The 21,185-nt window shown below is 42.4% G+C and overlaps 2 protein-coding genes across 2 annotated transcripts; both read right to left on the reverse strand.

The window, feature by feature from the left end:
- Nucleotides 1–4,472: 4,472 nt before the first annotated feature.
- On the reverse strand, nt 4,473–6,872 carry LOC131675800 (uncharacterized). The gene has a single exon (XM_058954943.1). It carries the CDS (start codon nt 6,870–6,872, stop codon nt 4,473–4,475), a length of 2,400 nt encoding a protein of 799 aa, XP_058810926.1.
- A 39-nt stretch (nt 6,873–6,911) lies between these two features.
- LOC131675801 (uncharacterized) lies at nt 6,912–9,761 on the reverse strand. The gene has a single exon (XM_058954944.1). It carries the CDS (start codon nt 9,759–9,761, stop codon nt 6,912–6,914), a length of 2,850 nt encoding a protein of 949 aa, XP_058810927.1.
- Nucleotides 9,762–21,185: the final 11,424 nt, after the last annotated feature.

Below are 21,185 nucleotides of genomic sequence, written 5' to 3' on the forward strand. Positions count from 1 at the left end.
CATTGACGGCGTGCATAACACACGTAACGAAACACGCTTTTCTCTTGAAACTATTTCGTTTCGTTGTTCGTGGTACTCGTACGGAGAAGGCATACTAGCGCCACCATCAAATTAGTGGTACATATATGAAACAAGCACTCTCTGTCAAGCTGTTCCCGGGCTGGATTCGACTCAGTCGAGGTCTTCCGTGGAGGAAGGTACTTTTGAGTTGTTTGGGGTGAACTCAAAATTAGGTAAATTCAACTTAAATTTGAGTATAAAAAACCTATCAATGAGTTGTAATTTTTGCCGTGGTTAAATGGAAACTACCTTCAACACGGTTTACCTAATTTTAAGTTCCCCCACGATACACGAGATTGAGTCAAAGGAACTCAATTTTAGGTAGTTTTTCGTTTCCGTGAAGCATGTTAAACTTATAGACACTCATAGTAATAGACCAGCGAAGGTACTTTTATCGCGCCAAACGAACTGTCAAAATCCGGAGCCAAACGAGCATGACGTCATTCAATGCAAACAAGCAGAACAAGTATTGCGATTTTATTTAAAAAATTATATATTTTGTTATTCACAATAGGCTTCATTTTTCGTGTTCGTATTAGTATTTCACAATGTTATTTAGAAAGATATTTATTTTGTTCAAAATAACTACACAAAAAGTATTTTACTTATGCTCTTTTTCATCAAATTTGTGTTTCTGAAGAAATTGGATTTTTTTCTTTGTTTTCTCAATTTCTTGTTGCTCAGTATCAAACATATAACTCCTCTTTTGATTCATATATTGAGCCACTTGAAAAATTATTTTCATAAAAACAGATGATCGAATACAGTCGAGCACGTTCGAGCTTGCACATTTTTGGGTGATGCCAGTTTAACATGCTTGTTTTTCTAGTTGCCAGTTTTGCGGTTTTTACATCCGCGAGTCTATTACTATGAGTGTCTATAGGTACAAGGAAGTCACTTCGTAGTGAACAGTAGCAAAAAATAGGTTTTGTTCCAGTACACGGAAGTCACTTCAAAAAATACTTGCTCCTTTTTACTCCGATTTGCTACCAAAAGAATAAAAAAGGGAAGAGAGTATAGGAACGATTTACTTCCAGTCAGGGTGGCCAGATAGAATTCCTTAATATCGGTAGGGTCACTAAAAGTTTATCAGTAGTTATCGGTAGGCCGGGTTGTTGTCCCAAAAACGTATACGGTTGTTGTCCCAAAAACGTATAGTATTTTAAAATTCTATGTCAATACTATAGTATTGACATAGAATTTTAAAATACTGACAACACAGATCTCTGACCAAATCCAATCCAAAAAATGAATGTTGAGTAGGATGTGTCCAAAATCAATAAAAATCGGTAGTCTTCGGTAGGAATAACAAAATATCGGTAGTTTTGCCTTAATCGTCCGTGAATCGGTAGGAAAGACCAAAATCGCTAGGTCTGGCCACCCTGCTTCCGGTTTCTCCTGCCACGCTCATTCAAAACTACTCAGAATTTGAGTTTCAACCACTCAATTTCAAAAACCGTGTCAAACTGTCAAAAAATGAGTATCGATTTGAGTAGAATTGACTGAACTCTTGAGTAACAATGAAATTACTAACTATTTGAGTGAAAACAAAACTTACTGCCGCACGAAGTTATACAGCCCGCAAACAAAAAATTGAAAATGCATTTAAATGTTGATTCAACAGCAAAAGAATCGACGAGGAGACATTCGGAAAACTAAGAGGTAAGTTTTCACAAGTGTGGTTTGTTTTTAAAATTAACATACTTTATTATTTTGCAGATCAAGTAGCACGAGATCCTATTCACCGGGAAGTGAAGAAAGGACCTCGGAATAAATTTATAAGCATCGTATTAACGACTAGAGATGCAGGTAAGTGGAACTTTATAAACAGATTAATGCGTTTGTTACTATTATTAAAAATACTGTGTGGCATACATTAGTGTGTACTCCAACCCTCATGTGATAATGTGCACAACCCTGAATGGTAATACCAAAGAGAATAGTGAAAGAGACGAAGAGTGAAAATCAGTCAAAACGGCAACACTCCCTTTATGATGATTTCAACACTAGAATTTTGGCAACCGCTTCCACAGGCAGCACTTTACATGACTCCTATTATATTTTGAAAACAAACCGTATGTCGATCGTTGGATTTGTTTATCAAACGATGCGCATTTCGAAACAAAGAGATGAAATAATTCTAAAGCTTGTTTTTACTCATACATATACTCTAGAATGCACCTCACAATCACGATTGAACCAAATTCTGGCGAAAATTGAAATTTCTTTTTTAATAGATGTACAATACTTATCTCCTCCAACTCAGGCATGAGTAATGTTTATTTACATTGCACGATTGGTCTGCTTAATAAGGTATTTGTGGCTTCACTCTATTCGTCTCTTTCCCTATTCTCTTTGGGTAATACATGATCGACCACATACCTTGGTTGATGTCGGCATAAACATTCATTGCTGCCAACCAAGGATGCAAAATGCCTACCTTTTCTGCGGCTGTAATTTTTCTGCCTACATTCTCATTTCTCTCTCAATGCTGTTGTCATTTGCTAGTGCAGGACGCCCAGCACTGTACGGCTGCCTGTGTGCAAAGCAGTAACATGACAAAAACTACTGTCCCCAGTACAGCCACCAGACGCGAGCGGTACAGCTTCTCTTTTCTTATTTTACATTTTTTAATATTTTCAATCTTTTTAATATTTTTATTCAAAAATGACAATGAATGCGCCTCATTTACGCCACGACCGGCATCAACGCTTTCGTGTGCGGGCCTCTCCCTTTGACTATGCAGAGAAAAATGTACAAAGCGAGAGAACAAACTTTACTACGCCACACTCTCACCGAGCAGTCGGAGTACAGCAGCAAAACAAAAATGTATTCTACTGCTGTACGGGAAAATGTACTCGATTTGACAACCGTTCTGGCAAGAGCTGCAGTGATGCGTCGCTGTTGCGGGCTGTACGGCTTGTGCAAATGTAAATATACCGAAAAAAATGTAGTTTATCGGTACCGTTGGCATCCCTACTGCCAACACACAGTCGACATAACACAAGCAGACGGCTTCTTCCGCCATGATTCAAAACAGTCAGTATATTCTTGATGGCGCTCTCAATAGGTAAAACCAAGCATACGGAGTGAACACTGATCAGCCATTAACGTTGGGTGATTACTTTTCCTGCTCCATAGAACTCCACATTGGCGATCCTGCCATATTTGCATTTATGCAATAATACTTAATATTACCTGGTGTCTCATAGGTACAACGCAAAAAAATCATTGGAAAAGTAATCACCCAGACGCTGTAAAAAAGGTCTGAATATAATCAAACTTTAATTGTGGCGAAGTAGTTTTTTTCATAAAACGTTTATTTGACACGGCATTTGCAAAAGCTTTTTTACGCCGGGGTTTTTTTTTACATAACATGTTACAAAGGTTCTTAAGACTATCACGTTATAAAAAACCTGTTTTAATCCACCTAGCGGTGCAATTGTGCCTTTCTCATTTCTCTAAACTATGGCACGGAGGCTTTTTATGTTCAACATAATCGTGGAAATGTCCATTACATTCTTAGTACACTTTGCACTTATACACAATGGCATGCCAGCCACGAACTTGATGAGCTACGTGTCGACGGTGAAACACTTGAAACAAAAAAATATCATACTCCATTAGCCTAATCAGCATTAGATCAATGTTATATGCTTGCTAACTCATTTTGTCATGCGGGGCTGGGTATGTGAAGAGGGCGAAAGTCCCATGAACGAACGACTCCCCAGCTTAAATTGGTATGCTTTGTGATATAGTGGTGGTTTAAAGATGATGGGGTTGAAAGGGAGGAGTATGAGGGCTGGATGGGGTGGTGGTCTGAGGGGTGATTTAAGGAGATTTTTAAAGGAGGGGCGCGAACAGTAGAGAAACCCTAAACGAGTCGAAAAAAAATTTTGTATGTGCCGGGATTAGGTTGACGTTTTTCAGAGTGATTGCATAACCTTTCTATATGAGAAAGGCAAAAATGTGCCAAAATCCAAAAAAGTGAATCGTAGTCAAATTTTGTTTTCGAGTTTGCATCAAATCTCGACGTTTCATGCACCTTGAACACATTTAGCATCAAAAATAAAAATTCTATTTTTAATTTTTCCTATAGTTTATATGAGAAATTTCTGTGTGACCGCACTCTGAAACCCGTAATTCCGGAACCAGAATTCCGATCGATCCAAAATTCAATAGCAGCTGTGCTGTTCACAAGAGAATGGACTGTAACAGGTAGAAAATGAAATTCGCGTCTGGTCTGAGAACAGTCAAGGTTACAACTAACTTTTTTTAGATCAATCATTACAATGATGTTGGTATTGGAGTCATAGCATTTTTCGTGGCAGATGTACTTGCCATTGGTGGACCGTGTTGCCAGAAGTAACATCCTCCCGCGCGTTGAAATAGTCCATTTCAAATTAACCCGATCAATCTTCCTCGGCATCCAGTGGAAGTAAGCATATTTTCTTCACCGCTCTAGTAGTTGTTGTTCCATTTGGTAATAACAGGCCAACCACACGCACATGGCCGTCCTTTCCAGGGATCAGCTCAGTGATACGAGCCAACATCCACTGTAGGGGAGGTACATTGTCGTCGACGATCAGTACCAACGCGCCAACCCTAAACGTAGTGACCTTGAAGTCCTTCCGACGCTGCTGAAGTTCGTGAAGGTAATCATTCATCCAAAGATTCCAGAACTTTTGCTTCAAATCTTGTAATAACTGCCACTTTGAGAGTCGACCAGGAGGGATCTTCTTATATGATGGTTCCGAAATCGCTTGGAATTCCCGACCAATTAAGAAATGAGCAGGTGTTATAGCACGAACATCATTCGGGTCGTCCGAGATAGGTGTTAGTGGTCGAGAATTTAAAATTGCTTCTATCTGCGCCAATACGGTGGAAAGCTGCTCGTATGAAAGATTGTGTTCAGCCAGGATTCGCTTCAGGTGGAATTTAACGGATTTGACACCCGCTTCCCAAATCCCGCCAAAGTGCGGACTTCGTGGCGGAATAAAGGACCACTTTATGCTTCGCTGCGTACAGAATGCGTCAAGACCAAGTTTGTGTTGCTCGTCATTGAACAATCGCGTAAGACGTTGCAGTTCATTATTAGCGCCCTCAAAATTGGTCGCATTATCGGAATATAGATTTTCAACTAGACCACGACGACTGATGAACCGTTGAAGTGCACCGAGGAATGCCTCTGATGTCAAATCTGATACAGCCTCCAGATGGAGTGCGCGTGTAGCCATGCATACAAACACACATACATAGCCCTTCATTGTCTGAGCATTCCGCAATTTATGGTTCGAACGAATCCTAAATGGACCGGTACAGTCAAGTCCTGTGCGGGTAAATGGAAACGATGGTTGAACTCTATAATCTGGCAGATCTCCCATCAGCTGGGTAGGTTTAATTGGCTTCAAACGGTAACAGGATATGCATTGGTGTATCACCTTCCGGATGGTGTTCTTCACTCGCAGAGGCCAATATCGCTGTCTAACGATGGCTAGTAAACCGCGCTGACCGATGTGAAGGTTGCTTTGGTGCAGATACCGAATCAAAGTCACTGTCAAGGGATGTTTTTCAGGTAACAAGGCTTGATGCTTGTAGTCATACGGAACGTCGGCATGTCTCAAACGGCCTCCGACCCTGAGTACGCCATCATGCGGATCAATGAAAGGACGTAAAGAGCAAAACGGCACCTTGGACTCCGCCTTCTGAATTCGTAACACCTTGAGTTCCGCTGCAAACGCTTCAGCTTGCACTAGTCGTACTATCACAATAAATGACCGCGATATCTCATCCGTCGTTAGCGAACCCCTTGTGAGCTTCTTTCTACCACTTCGTATGTAGTCACAAAACCGCACAACATAAGCCATAGCTCGCTGGATGATTGAAAACCGATTGATTCTGTCGAATAGCAGTAAACGTTCTACTTTCACAGCTGCTACTAACATTGTCTTTCTTATTTCAGGTAATTCTGCATCCGCCATAGAAGTTAACTCAACAATTTGCGGGTCTTCTGTCTGGAACCTTGGTGGGCCAGTCCACCACAACGGGAGGGATTTAATATTCTTCGGTGTGATTCCACGGGATAGGCAATCAGCGGGGTTCTCCGCCGACGGAATGTAATTCCACTTGAATTCTCCAGTTATGTTCTGTATTTCCCGAACTCGTTTGCCGACATATGTCTCCAACTCGTCAGGCGACTTTCGAATCCAGCACAGGACAATTTGCGAGTCACTCCACAAAGTAACACTGACAAATTTAATCTCGACCGCTGCTAATATCTTTAACGTCAATCGTGACAATAGTACTGCCGCCAATAACTCCGATCGCGGTGTGGTGATTAGCTTTTGTTTTTTCGTTTTCCGTGGCAATATTCTTGACTTACTGAATACTAGTTTCATTTCCGATGTGGCGTCGTTTCGTTTGAGACGGGTGTACATGCAGGCGCCATATGCGAGATCCGATGCATCTGCAAACCCATGAAGCTCGATACCACAAGCATCTTCGATCATGATCCATCGTTTTATATTTATATTATTCAAGCTTTGCAACTGTTGGTAATAGTTCATCCACAGTTGCACCATAGCTTCTGGAACCGGTTGGTCCCACTCCAGGTTTAGTGCCCACAGTTCACGCATTATCAACTTAGCCGCGGTTATCACTGGACCCACAAAGCCCAAAGGGTCGAAAATTTTTGCAATTTGGCTCAAGATTGTTCGCTTTGTGTGGATAGCGTTCTTATCGACCGGGTGAACTGGAATTACAACCGTGAACTGATCCTTCGTAGGAATCCAAGCTACACCTAGTGTTTTCATGACAGTGGTACTAGAATCCTCGATTTCAAGGCCGCGTTCTCAGTGTGCCTCTGGAATATCTGCCAACAATTCTTGAGAATTCGATGCAAATTTGTGTACGTTAAAACATCCCTTCTTCAACAAACTGACAATCTGATTCTTCAACTCAATTGCTTCTAACAACGTGTTGGCCCCTACCAATGCATCATCCATGTAAAAGGATTTCTTGATCGCACCTGCAGCCAATGGATATTGCATTCCTTCATCTTCAGTCAACTGATATAGAGACATTGTCGCTAAAAACGGGGATGAAGCTAATCCGTAGGTAACAGTTTGCAAATCGTACGTTTTCAGTGGCTCGTTTCGGTTTTCTCGCCACAGAATTCTCTGATATCTGCAATCATCTTGGTATACAGCGACTTGCCGATACATTTTGGGAATGTCGGCTACAAGAGCGAATCGATGGGAGCGAAAATTCAAAAGAATCGAAACCAAATCGTTTTGTACGGTGGGTCCGATCATTTGTGTTTGATTGATGGAAACTCCTGTATCAGACGTAGCAGATCCATCGAAAACCACACGTAGTTTCGTAGTCGTACTAGTGGGTTTAAGAACGTAATGATGCGGTAGATAGAATGTCTGCAAATCATCAGGATTCGGATTCTCGATCATGTGACCAAGCGCTTCATAGTCTTTCAAAAATTCTTTATATAGCATCTTTAATTCCGGAGCTCCGTCCAAACGCCTCTCCAAGCCCAAGAAGCGTTTCTCAGCCATGCTCCTAGATTCTCCCAGCTGTTTCTTCTTGTCGTTGAATGGCAAATGTACCAAGTATCTGCCTTCCGCTGTACGCTCATGTGTCGTCTCGAAATGTCGCAGACATTCTTCCTCGCTGATTGAACATGGCAATTCGATATCTCCAAAAGACTCGAGTTCCCATAATCTTCGTACTAATACATCTAGGTTTTCATTGGGCGCAGTAGCACAAAACGAATGTACTACCCCTGAAGCTTCAGTCGGCACTAAACCACTCAGTACCCAACCAAACTGAGTTTCTTGCAGTAAAGCAGCACTATTTGGTAGTTGGATTCGACCAGCCATTAGCATGTCAAAAAATACATCTGCACCCAACAACATGTTCCCTTTGTCGGGAATGTAGAAACCGGGATCAGCGAGATCGATGCCATTCGGGAAGGCCAATGTCGTCACATTCACCTTAATAGTTGGCAAAACTCCAGTGATTTTGGGTACCACGAGTAGTTCCAAACATATCGTGTAATCATTAACACGCGACGTCACCTTAGTGTGAATTTTGAAACGAATCTTGGTTTGGATATCATTCAAGCAGCTTACGTTGACATTAGTGGATTTTTTTTTCAGTGCCAAAAAAGTAGCGAACTGCTCTGTTACAAAGCTCGTATGCGACCCAGAGTCGAGTAGCACTCGACAGGGATGCTGTTGTCCGCCCTTTCCGCGAACAAGGACGACTGCAGTGGATAAAAGAATCTGCTTTCCGACATTCTTCGGTCGCGTGCAGAAATTAGATTGTCGCTCTTCTTCTGCTGTATTTACAACCGACCCGCCTTTGATTGGCTGTTCGGAATTCTCTTTCAGTGGTTCTGGATTGATTGCAGATGTTAGTGAGGTTTCGGATTTCTTCGCACTATCTTCTTCAGGGTGAAGCATTGTATGATGAAATTTCCGACATTTCTTGCACGTGTGTTTCGATGTACAATTGTTTGTTCTGTGCCCTTTCTGAAGACAATTGAAACAGGCTCCAATTCTTCGCAGTAGATTGTATTTCTCAGAAAGGTTAACATTTTTAAACGTATCACACCTCCACAACTCATGGCCATCCGAACATTGCGGGCACTTATTCGAAGTAGCGACTAGCGTACTTGTTTTTCCCTTTACATCTTGTGCACTGCGCACAGGTCTTTGGCTCTTCATTGTTTGCTTCAAATCGGGTTGAATCTTCTCCAACACCTTACATCGCTCTCGCAGAAATTCAAGAGTGTCGTCGTAACCTGGCAACGTATCATCAACATGGTTTAATTCCCATGCCTTTCGGGTTTCTATATCCAATTTCGATGCAATACGATTGATCAACATGCACTCTCCTAATCCCTCTACAGGAAGTCCGAGGTTTTTCAGAGCATCAACATTTTTCGTGCATGTGTCTATGAACTTTCGAAGTTCAGTGGCATTTTCGTTTACTAATTTCGAGAGGTTGAAAAGTGCGTCGATATGTTTATCGATAATAAGCCTTTTGTCCTCAAATCGCTCAATCAACATTTTCCACGCCATATCGTAGTCATTATTGTTTATTATTTCCTGGTCAATAATACCGGCTGCTTTACCCACTAGCGAATTCCGAAGGTGATATAACTTTATAACGGGAGACTCTGTACTGTATCGCTTCATAATCGTCTCGAACATCGAGCGAAAAGCGAACCAATTCTCATAGGTTCCATCGAACGTGGGTAATGGAACCTTCAGCGGTGGGAGGTGAGGCGCGATTTCTGTTGTATTTAAGATACTCGGCAAAGGATGAACGGCTGCCGCGGTTCGTGTTGCGTCTTCCTCTGTCTTGATATTATCATCGATCAATTTAGAAATGTAAATGAATAATTCGCCGTACTGCTGCTCAAATGTGACGTACTCTACCTCCGCATCCTCTCGCACCTCGTCACCAACATCCGCTTCGAAGACACGCTGGTGGAGCTTATTGTAGTCAGCAAAGGCATTCTCAATGGTTTTCAGTTGAAGCTGCAAGAACTGCTTGCACCTCAGGTTCGGATTCGGTATTTCCAGACTAGTTTCTAAACTTGAGCGCACTCTCATTAACTTGCTTCTTACCGAATTCAGGCGGATATTCATCACTTTGAGTTCTTGCATCGTCTTCTTCATCTCTTCTTTCGATTTTCGTTTTGATTTTTGTTCACTCACTGATGGGGTTTGAATTTCTGCTTGCATTCTCAATCTTCGCGGTTCAACTTTGTTTTTATTTGACGTTGGCGTGTCATACAACATAAGTGGCAAATGGCTTGAACTAAAGAACTAGCACCCACGTGCTGTGACCTGTGATTTTTTAGGTCACAATATCGTCGCTTTGGTCACTGAGCCCAGCTTGTATATATTTGTAAATATTGTTATTTTTTTTTGTCGTATAAATAAATAACAGTGTACGGTCTATCTCGTGTATTTGACGACGCCTGTTCTTTGTTTATACTTTAAAATTATTGTTCGTAAATATCTAAGTAGAATTTAAACGTCAAACCGTTACTACTCCGTGCTTGCATGTTTGAGTTGCGTTTAAGTTCTGCTTAATAGCCCAGGTTGGTGTCAAATGTAGGTTTCGTTATTTATTTGTTCAGAGATTTATTTACTTATTTATTTATTTATTTATATATTTATGTGCTTATTTATTTATTTATTTATTTATTTATTTATTTATTTATTTATTTATTTATTTATTTATTTATCTATTTATATTTGTTATTTTTTTTGCTTGTTTATTTATTATTCATTTTGTTATTATATTCGTTATAATTGTTCATTATAAAAAAAATCAAGGAAACAAGTACCGCACGTTTAGCATGTCAATACATTGTAGCATATTTTGTGACACCAACCAAAACGATAAAAATTTTGTAAATGTCAACCGTCATCGTTCTGTCACCGTATCATCATCGTCATCAAATGCGGGGTGACAGGGTGCGAGGCGCGGAGGGTATGTGTTGGAAAGTGGACAGGGCAATGATAAAATCCACCGCCAAAACAGAATGCGGTCTCTAATAGAAAATTGACCCGGAGAAGTGACGACCAGCAGCAGCGAGTCATACACCCAATGTGACCGCGCGTTTCCGTAGTTGAAAAGTTTATGTGTCGATCCGTAGGATCTTGTTGACCGTTCAGAACATCCACACGATCGCTTGGTTCTGTTCGGTTGCTCGAGCGGGATAAGTGTGGCTACCGGTTTTTTTGTAAATTAACGACGTCCGACGCGAGTGCACCAAAAACGGTCAGTGATTGGCAAGCCAAAAACGCCATTGTGGACGCCTTTACCCAAGTACCGGTAGGGTAGGGTCCACTCGACCGAAAAACGTTAAAAATCCCGCTCGATTGATAGTGAGACACTCGTGTGTGAAAAGTGCGCGCAGTACCACTCTCCGGGTCCAAAAGTGAAACGCAGGCCTCCGATACAAATAGGCCGAGTTGCTGCAGCATCCGGATTCCCTCGTCACCATCGCTCGACGCAAACTGCGTTTTTGTGTCTACATAACCATCGGAGCCCGCCCCACATCCAGTCTGCTCAGTCTGCTGCATGTCGACCACCGTCATCACGGCCGCAACGTTGTACCAAGAAGAAGGTTTAGGAGAAAATAAAGCGTATGTACAAAAAAGTGTTAAATGAATAATTTTCTTCCAATTAGTAGTAATAAAACTAGTGTATGGTCTATATATACAAGTTGTGTCGTCCATTTTGTTTACAGTGCATTCCTTTAGGTACTTGTTTCCGCCGAAAATTATTTACGATTCGCTCAGTGACCATAGTGTGGGAAGAAAAGTCCGCCCAGTGTGAATTTCTCCAGGAGACAATAGTGAAACGACCCTAATAGCTGGTGAGTACAGTGTGGCCCCACCACCACAATAAGAACGTTACGAAACCGATACGTAACAATTGGCGCCCAACGCAAAATAAAAGAAAAAGTGATTTGTTTCCAAGACCAGAAGCAAATCCCTTTTTCGTTGTGTCTCCCGGAGAAATTCAATTCACATTGTTCACTTCATTAATCGCGAAGTCATTGGATCGATATCCAAACTTGAAGTTGATCCTGAAACTTAATTGTGATTAGTGGAATTGCGAATTGTTGCGAGTGATGAAAAATTGTATATCTGGCACGCCGTCGTTTGCTAGTGCTTGAGTAGAAAAATTGATCGTTTGTTTTGAACATATTTCATACACAGGTAGCATTGATCGGATTGAATTTGACATTTACTAATACCATTACATTTGTTTCTTGTCGGGTTTTTGTTTACTTTTCTAGCGGGTGTTAAAACTATTTGTGGTTTGTGATAATTTTGTTAATTTTTGCCTTTTTATACAATGGCAATGGCACAGCTCACATTCGATCAAGCTAGTGAGCTGATCCAAGGTTGGTATTTTGATATGAGTGTGGAGTTTTTAGCCGACGATGACCTGAATTATGAACTGACTGCCCGTTCTGTCAGTTTGTCTATCGGTCTCGATCGCTCACGAAAACGCAAGTGGCTGCGAGACCAGTTGAAGGTGGAAAGGGATGATCCGTCGGGAAAATGCCCACGAAGAGTAGTGGGTGATCCTACTGTGGAAGTCGAGGTTTGTACGCATAAGTTTGTCGAGTTGAAATCGTGTTTGGAACAGGAGGATGATGAGGAAAAGAAGGTTTGTTCCACTAGAATGGTACACGTCGGTATGCGTTTAGTGACTGTGTTGAGGGACTCGCGGGGGTCGCCTAACTTGCACAGTCAATTGCAAAATACTGTGGTTGAATTAGCGGAGGTTCTTGAACATTTCTTTCGAGGTTCTGCTTCGTCTTTGCAGAGTGATCAGCAAGAGGGAAATGATATTTTAGCTCTGTTGGATGCAGACAAAGCAGATGAAAATCCTAGACCGAGAGTTTCCGTTCTTAGTCAGGATGACCTTGATTGGATCCATTCGTTGCAAGCGAGAATAACGGATCTAGAAGCCGATTTAGCCCGACGAAGAGAAGTAAAAGATGCTGTAACTCAAACTCTTCCCGACCATGCTCAATTTACTTCATATTCACAACACCCCGATACAAATTTCAGAACATTTCAAAACTATAATTTTCCGCCTATAAAGCCTTCCAATTCATTCGATACTTCATCTAGTTACCATAATTTTCGAAATATCCCAGATCGTACATTACATTCTAACAATATACCAGTTCCCAACAATACATACAATATTCCCTATCACCCGACGAGAACTTCTAATCCTACTGGAGCAAATCCCGAAATGTACAACCATGCTTCGGCTATCCCATCTTTCCCTAAACAAAATTCACCTCCCATGTATAGTGGTGTTCTACACAATCCGTACCCCGCACCGTACCACAACCGTCACACTCTTCCTGTGTCCAAATGGAACATCACTAAATACAGTGGTGACGATCAAGGGCTGAAGTTAAATGAGTTTCTGGAAATTGTACAGGCTTTATCCCAAGCTGAGCATGTGTCGGAGGTCGAGCTTTTCGAGTCGGCTGTGCATTTGTTTGTTGGTTCAGCGCTCAAGTGGTATATGGCACAAAGAACCACTGGTAGATTGATGAATTGGCAGCATTTGGTATTTGAATTAAAACGCACCTACATGCACCCTGATTTGGACGCGTTGATCAAAATGAAAATTTACCAGCGTCGTCAACAAAAACATGAATCTTTCCACGAGTACTATTTCGAAATCGAGAAACTGTTCAGAACCATGAGTGTTCAGATTCCCGATTACGAAAAAGTACAGATTCTACAGCAGAATATGCGAGTAGACTACAAGCGACAAATGACATTTATTCCGATAGTCGACCTTGAAACACTTGTTGCTGCTGGACAGAAATTAGATGCATTAAATTTCTCGGCATACAACAGGGTTTTCGGGACGGACAGGAATGTCCAAGTGGTCGAAAGCTCTGAAAACAATTCGAAGAAAAAAAATAAGAACCAATCCCAGACTCAACAGGTGATAGATCAAACCGCAGCAGTGTCTCAGGTCAACCAAAATAGAAACAATTCACACACATCCACTAATTCGTCTCATCCCAATCAACTTTTCAACAAAAACAACCAATCCTTACCGAACACCCAAACGAGTCAAAATTCGTCTCAAAATACCGCCCGACCAGACCCGGTCGCGGTGCCATCTGGGTTCAATTCTCGTCCACAGTTCACGTTGGAAGAATTGATAAACACGCACATTCCCCCACCGGCCAATACCTGCTACAATTGCGGGAGGATTGGTCATCACGTAGCGATGTGTAGACAGCCTCGGGGCATATTTTGCAGTACGTGCGGTCTTCGCGGTTTTCCGACTAACTATTGCCCGTTTTGTTTAAAAAACGGACCAAACGCGAACCAAAATCGTCGTTCGCAGACACCCAACGCGTAAGTCAAGACCGTTTTCTTCAACGTACGCCTCCCCCTTACTGGGTGCAGGCCACCAGAGATATTTACCCAGAGTCTACGGAAATTCTTCAAATTACCTACCCTGTCCCCCACGATAACCGACCGTACGCACACGTAAAGATTTACGGTTACCCGGTACGGGCTCTCTTGGACAGCGGTAGCAATCACACGCTTATCAGCGAATCTCTTTTCTCTAAATTAAAATTCAAAAAGTTGCATCGCCCTTCCAAAAACGTGATTCTACGGTCTGCAAGTGGAGACGAACTGCAAATTAAAGGTCAGGCTCATCTTCCATTTGCCTTCCAAGGATGTGTAAAAATAGTTCCTACTTTGGTAGTTGCAAATCTGTCCATAGATTGCATCTGCGGAATGGACTTTTGGAGGAAATTCAAAATTCAGCCCGCAATGCAAAATTGTGGAGGAATTGAGTCCACTGCATCGGTATCTATCACCAAACACCCTAGTTCTGATAACATTCTCACCGACGATGAAATCATGGTTATTGAAAACATAAAAAAACTTTTCCTTCCTGCTCAAGAAGGGAAATTGACCCTGACCAACCGAGCTCAGCATCGCATCGTGTTGGGAGAGGAATGGAAAAATAAACCGCCAGTCCGCCAGTTTCCATACGTGATGTCTCCGAAGACGCAGGATCTGGTAGCCGTCGAGCTGCAACGACTGTTGGGTTTAGGGATTTTGGAACGGAGCAACTCGAATTGGTCGCTTAACTGTGTGCCCGTCATCAAGCCCAACAAAGTTCGGCTTTGTTTGGACGCGCGCAAGATTAACGAGCGGACTGTTCGGGATGCTTATCCGTTGCCTCATCCCGGTCGAATTTTAGGTCAACTTCCCAAGGCTAAATACCTGTCCACGATAGACCTGTCTGAAGCATTTCTCCAGGTTCCATTGGACCAAGAATCGCGGAAGTACACGGCCTTTTGTGTACAGGGCAAAGGGCTATTCCAGTACACACGGATGCCTTTTGGGTTGATCAACAGTCCTGCTACGTTAGCACGACTGATGGACAATGTCCTGGGCCACGGGATGCTTGAACCGTACGTCTTCGTCTATCTCGACGACATTGTTGTGGTGACGGAGACATTCGAACACCATGAACGCCTTCTAGTGGAGATTGCACGTCGCTTAAGGGAAGCAAACCTAAGCATAAACCTCGAAAAGTCTAAGTTTGGAGTGTCTGAGATTCCCTTCCTGGGATATCTCCTTAATACAGACGGTCTTCAAGCCAACCCGGAAAAAGTTCGTCCTATTGTCGAATACGAACGGCCCAATACCGTAACAAAACTAAGGAGATTCCTAGGAATGGCGAATTACTATCGGCGCTTCATCTTAGACTTTAGCGGGGTGACCGCTGCACTCACAAACCTTCTGCAAAGCAAAACGAAAACCATCCGCTGGAACGATGACGCCGAACAGGCATTTTGCGAAATCAAAGAGCGGCTGATATCTTCACCAGTCTTGGGCAGTCCTGATTTCAGCAAGGAGTTCTGTATCCAAACGGATGCTAGTAACGTGGCGGTAGCTGGGGTTCTCACACAAGAACAGGATGGGGTAGAACGGGTCATTTCATTCTACTCCCATAAACTGACAACGCCCCAGAAGAACTACCATGCCGCAGAAAAGGAAGCGCTTGCAGCCATTCTCGCCATCGATGCATTCCGTGGGTATATTGAGGGTTACCATTTCACCCTAATAACCGATTCTTCCGCTCTGACCCATATACTCAGTACAAAATGGAAGGTCGGGTCACGATGCAGCCGATGGGCGTTGAATCTGCAGCAATTCGATATGACCGTCAAGCATCGCAAGGGCAAGGAGAACGTGGTTCCGGACGCCCTCTCGCGAAGCATCGCAGCTGTTCAAGAATCGTCGTGGTACGCGTCAATGTCCGACAAAGTGGCCCGCCGGCCCGATGATTTTGTAGATTTCAAGATCGACGATGGTAAACTCTTTAAGTTTATCACCGTGAACGATAATCCCTGTGATACTCGCTTCGAGTGGAAAATGATTCCCCCGCCCACCGAAGTTCCAAATATTCTTCGACAGTACCACGACGATTGCTTTCATCCAGGCTACGACAAAACCCTTGCACGGATCCGTCAAAGATTCTACTGGCCTAAGATGGCAGTTGAAATACGGCGGTACGTTCAACAGTGTGGAATGTGCAAGGAAGTCAAAGCTTCTTCCGTCCCTGTTGCACCTGCCATGGGAAACATGAAAATTGCCACCCGCCCTTGGCAGATCGTATCAGCGGATTTCATTGGCCCTCTCCCCCGCACTCGTCGCGGTAGTCAGCACATTTTGGTAGTTTGTGACTACTTTTCGAAATGGGTAATGGTTCAGCCTGTGAGGAATGTCAGTAGTGCCCCCATGTGTGCGATTTTGAAAGACCAATGGTTCCTGAGAAACTCGGTTCCTGAAGTGATAATCACTGACAACGGAAGCAGTTTCATTTCCAAAGAGTTCAAGGAGCTGTTGGATCGTTTCAAAGTTGCCCACTGGCTCAACTCACGATATCACTCACAGGCAAACCCGGTCGAAAGAGTCAACCGAACTATCAATGCTGCTATCAGGACATACGTGAGGGAGGACCAACGCCTTTGGGACACTCGTGTGTCGGAGATCGAGATGGTTTTGAATACCAGTGTTCACTCGTCGACTGGATTCACACCATACTTCATTAATCACGGTCACGAGTACTCTGAAGTTGGTACCGATCATTTACTCACCCGTCTCGATGTAAAGCTGACTTCGGAAGAGATGGAAGAACGACGATCGAAAATGTTTGAGCGAATCTACGACCTTGTCCGCAAAAATCTGGCGAAAGCTCACAACGCTTCCCAACAGCGCTATAATTTACGGCACCGCAAGTTTGCACAAGCTTTCGTAGAGGGACAGCTGATATACCGCAGAAACATGAAACCGTCTAGTGCAGCACAGAACTATAATGCCAAATACGGCCAACAATTCCTTCCATGTCGTGTCAAGGCGAAAATCGGATCGTCTTCCTATGAGCTGGAGGATTTGAACGGCAAAAGTTTGGGTATTTGGCCAGCTGTGCATTTGAAACCCGGTTAGCTAGTTCTCCGCTCCACCGCGGAATGAATTATAAAAAAAAGCACCATCGATTACACTTTATTTACAAAACAAAAACAAATAAAATAAACACACAAAAAACACCCACAGCTGCACAGCACAGTGTCAGCCAACTCTCCGTCCTCCTGAATCCTCCACCGATCTCAAAAAAACGGTGCAAACTTCGACGTTATATCTAAAATAAAACAAAAAAAAACATAATTAGCAACAAAAATACTTACCCACATCACGAATCATCCTTTTTTTTCATCACTACATAAACAATCAGCATTAGTCAGCTGAGTATGAGTAGCTGTGACAGATCGGATAATAGACAACCTGACGACAGGGTTGTGCTGGGTTACGACGGGGTTACGTTTGCCCGCCGCCAGTTTTAAGTCGACTTTACACTCTAAGCGTGAATGGGTTGATTCTGCGTAACTTCATCTAGTTTTCTCTCGCATGTCGAGAGAGTAAAAGAAGTTCGCAATGAGTTAACCATTTCACAAAAGTAATAGTCTTTCCGACTCTTGAAAAAGAGTCCGGTAAAGCACAAATTTAAATTTAGGGGCCCCTAGCATAATTAAAAGTTAGTGTTTAGTGTTATTTATGGTATGAATGTGAGTGTAAATGAAGAGGAATGAAAGGCTAGCAAATTGAATTCTGAGTGAGTGTGTGCGGTATGTAAGCGGTAGTGTTAGATGTTTCGTCCAAGGATAGCCCTTGTGACGGTAATGGTAGCAAAAAGAAATGTCAAATTCCGTCTGATTTCTTTCTGGTAATTTTCCGCAATTTGATGCGTATCCGATCAATAATTCTACTCAGCCAATGCAGCAACGGCTTTTATTCTGACGCATTATAGGCAATTTCGACAGTGAAACTTTCACAGCTGTTTTGGGATTGATGAATGGATTGAATCGTTCCTGATTGTGACAGATGCATCGGTGAGTGCGCGAGACTAAAAACGGACAGGCTCACTTCCTCAGAGTCAAGTAATTTCGTGGGACAGATTCCTCTGGCCTTTGGAAAAATCATTCCACGGAATTAAAACTGGCACTCGGGAAGAAGTAGTCGCGTTTGAAGTCGGCATTCATTCGAGAAAAAAAACCATTTGGGTTTTTTTTTACCCGAGTCGGGGAAAATTGTGACCTGTGATTTTTTAGGTCACAATATCGTCGCTTTGGTCACTGAGCCCAGCTTGTATATATTTGTAAATATTGTTATTTTTTTTTTTGTCGTATAAATAAATAACAGTGTACGGTCTATCTCGTGTATTTGACGACGCCTGTTCTTTGTTTATACTTTAAAATTATTGTTCGTAAATATCTAAGTAGAATTTAAACGTCAAACCGTTACTACTCCGTGCTTGCATGTTTGAGTTGCGTTTAAGTTCTGCTTAATAGCCCAGGTTGGTGTCAAATGTAGGTTTCGTTATTTATTTGTTCAGAGATTTATTTACTTATTTATTTATTTATTTATATATTTATGTGCTTATTTATTTATTTATTTATTTATTTATTTATTTATTTATTTATCTATTTATATTTGTTATTTTTTTTGCTTGTTTATTTATTATTCATTTTGTTATTATATTCGTTATAATTGTTCATTATAAAAAAAATCAAGGAAACAAGTACCGCACGTTTAGCATGTCAATACATTGTAGCATATTTTGTGACACCAACCAAAACGATAAAAATTTTGTAAATGTCAACCGTCATCGTTCTGTCACCGTATCATCATCGTCATCAAATGCGGGGTGACAGGGTGCGAGGCGCGGAGGGTATGTGTTGGAAAGTGGACAGGGCAATGATAAAATCCACCGCCAAAACAGAATGCGGTCTCTAATAGAAAATTGACCCGGAGAAGTGACGACCAGCAGCAGCGAGTCATACACCCAATGTGACCGCGCGTTTCCGTAGTTGAAAAGTTTATGTGTCGATCCGTAGGATCTTGTTGACCGTTCAGAACATCCACACGATCGCTTGGTTCTGTTCGGTTGCTCGAGCGGGATAAGTGTGGCTACCGGTTTTTTTTGTAAATTAACGACGTCCGACGCGAGTGCACCAAAAACGGTCAGTGATTGGCAAGCCAAAAACGCCATTGTGGACGCCTTTACCCAAGTACCGGTAGGGTAGGGTCCACTCGACCGAAAAACGTTAAAAATCCCGCTCGATTGATAGTGAGACACTCGTGTGTGAAAAGTGCGCGCAGTACCACTCTCCGGGTCCAAAAGTGAAACGCAGGCCTCCGATACAAATAGGCCGAGTTGCTGCAGCATCCGGATTCCCTCGTCACCATCGCTCGACGCAAACTGCGTTTTTGTGTCTACATAACCATCGGAGCCCGCCCCACATCCAGTCTGCTCAGTCTGCTGCATGTCGACCACCGTCATCACGGCCGCAACGTTGTACCAAGAAGAAGGTTTAGGAGAAAATAAAGCGTATGTACAAAAAAGTGTTAAATGAATAATTTTCTTCCAATTAGTAGTAATAAAACTAGTGTATGGTCTATATATACAAGTTGTGTCGTCCATTTTGTTTACAGTGCATTCCTTTAGGTACTTGTTTCCGCCGAAAATTATTTACGATTCGCTCAGTGACCATAGTGTGGGAAGAAAAGTCCGCCCAGTGTGAATTTCTCCAGGAGACAATAGTGAAACGACCCTAATAGCTGGTGAGTACAGTGTGGCCCCACCACCACAATAAGAACGTTACGAAACCGATACGTAACAGTGCGCACTCAACAATCAATCAACATAAATCCAAAATCAGTCAGGTATTTCCGAAATCAGCCACTATCGGTGGCGTCATCAATACGCTGGTACAACCACGTCTTCTTTCCGAAATCAGCCCTTCGAGGGCGTCTTCTCTCACTCTCGAATAAAACACTGTACAAAGGTAGCAATCGGCTCCTTTCTCTCAAGCACGCCGAGTTTAATTCGATTTCAACATGGCGTCGTTTTCGGATCTTTTTCACCGATCGTTTTTCGTTTTCATGTAATGGCGTACCTTTTACGACCGCTTTCGTACTTGCAAATGCAGCAATCGATATGCTTTTTTCAGGGATTCAACCACAATAATTCACTAGAATTTCCACTTATCCGAACAATAAATCATTCTAATTTCCGAAACAGGCACAATCCGACTCAAGAAGGACCAAAATGTGCTGTTCAGAAGAGAATGGACTGTAACAGGTAGAAAATGAAATTCGCGTCTGGTCTGAGAACAGTCAAGGTTACAACTAACTTTATTTAGATCAATCATTACAATGATGTTGGTATTGGAGTCATAGCATTTTTCGTGGCAGATGTACTTGCCATTGGTGGACCGTGTTGCCAGAAGTAACAGCAGCCGATGGGAAGGTTGCACCTTTCATTTGAGACTAAGTTTGGGCAAATCGGTCCAGCCATCTCTGAGAAAAATGAGTGACATTATTTGACACATACGCACATACATACACACACACACATACACACACATACATACATACACACACACATACAGACTTTTTCCGATCTCGACGAACTGAGTCGAATGGGATATGACACTCGGCCCTCCGGGCCGGGATTAAATTGCCGTTTTTCAGAGTGATTGCATAACCTTTCTATATGAGAAAGGCAAAAATGTGCCAAAATCCAAAAAAGTGAATCGTAGTCAAATTTTTTTTTCGATTTTGCAACAAATCTCGACGTTTCATGCACCTTGAACATATTTAGCATCAAAAATAAAAATTCTATTTTTAATTTTTCCTATAGTTTATATGAAAAATTACTGTGTGACCGCACTCTGAAACCCGTAATTCCGGAACCAGAATTCCGATCGCTCCAAAATTCAATAGCAGCCGATGGGAAGGTTGCACCTTTCATTTGAGACTAAGTTTGGGCAAATCGGTCCAGCCATCTCTGAGAAAAATGAGTGAAATTGTTTCACACATATGCACATACACACACACATACACACACATACATACATACACACACACATACAGACTTTTTCCGATCTCGACGAACTGAGTCGAATGGGATATGACACTCGGCCCTCCGGGCCGGGATTAGGT

Source organism: Topomyia yanbarensis, chromosome 1 (assembly GCF_030247195.1).
Source record: "Topomyia yanbarensis strain Yona2022 chromosome 1, ASM3024719v1, whole genome shotgun sequence".
Lineage (NCBI taxonomy): Eukaryota > Metazoa > Arthropoda > Insecta > Diptera > Culicidae > Topomyia > Topomyia yanbarensis.

What these genes read in the sequence shown, in the direction of transcription:
- LOC131675800 (XM_058954943.1), bottom strand. Translation starts at nt 6,872, where the DNA reads ATGAAAACACTAGGTGTAGCTTGGATTCCTACGAAGGATCAGTTCACG.
- LOC131675801 (XM_058954944.1), bottom strand. Translation starts at nt 9,761, where the DNA reads ATGAAGAAGACGATGCAAGAACTCAAAGTGATGAATATCCGCCTGAAT.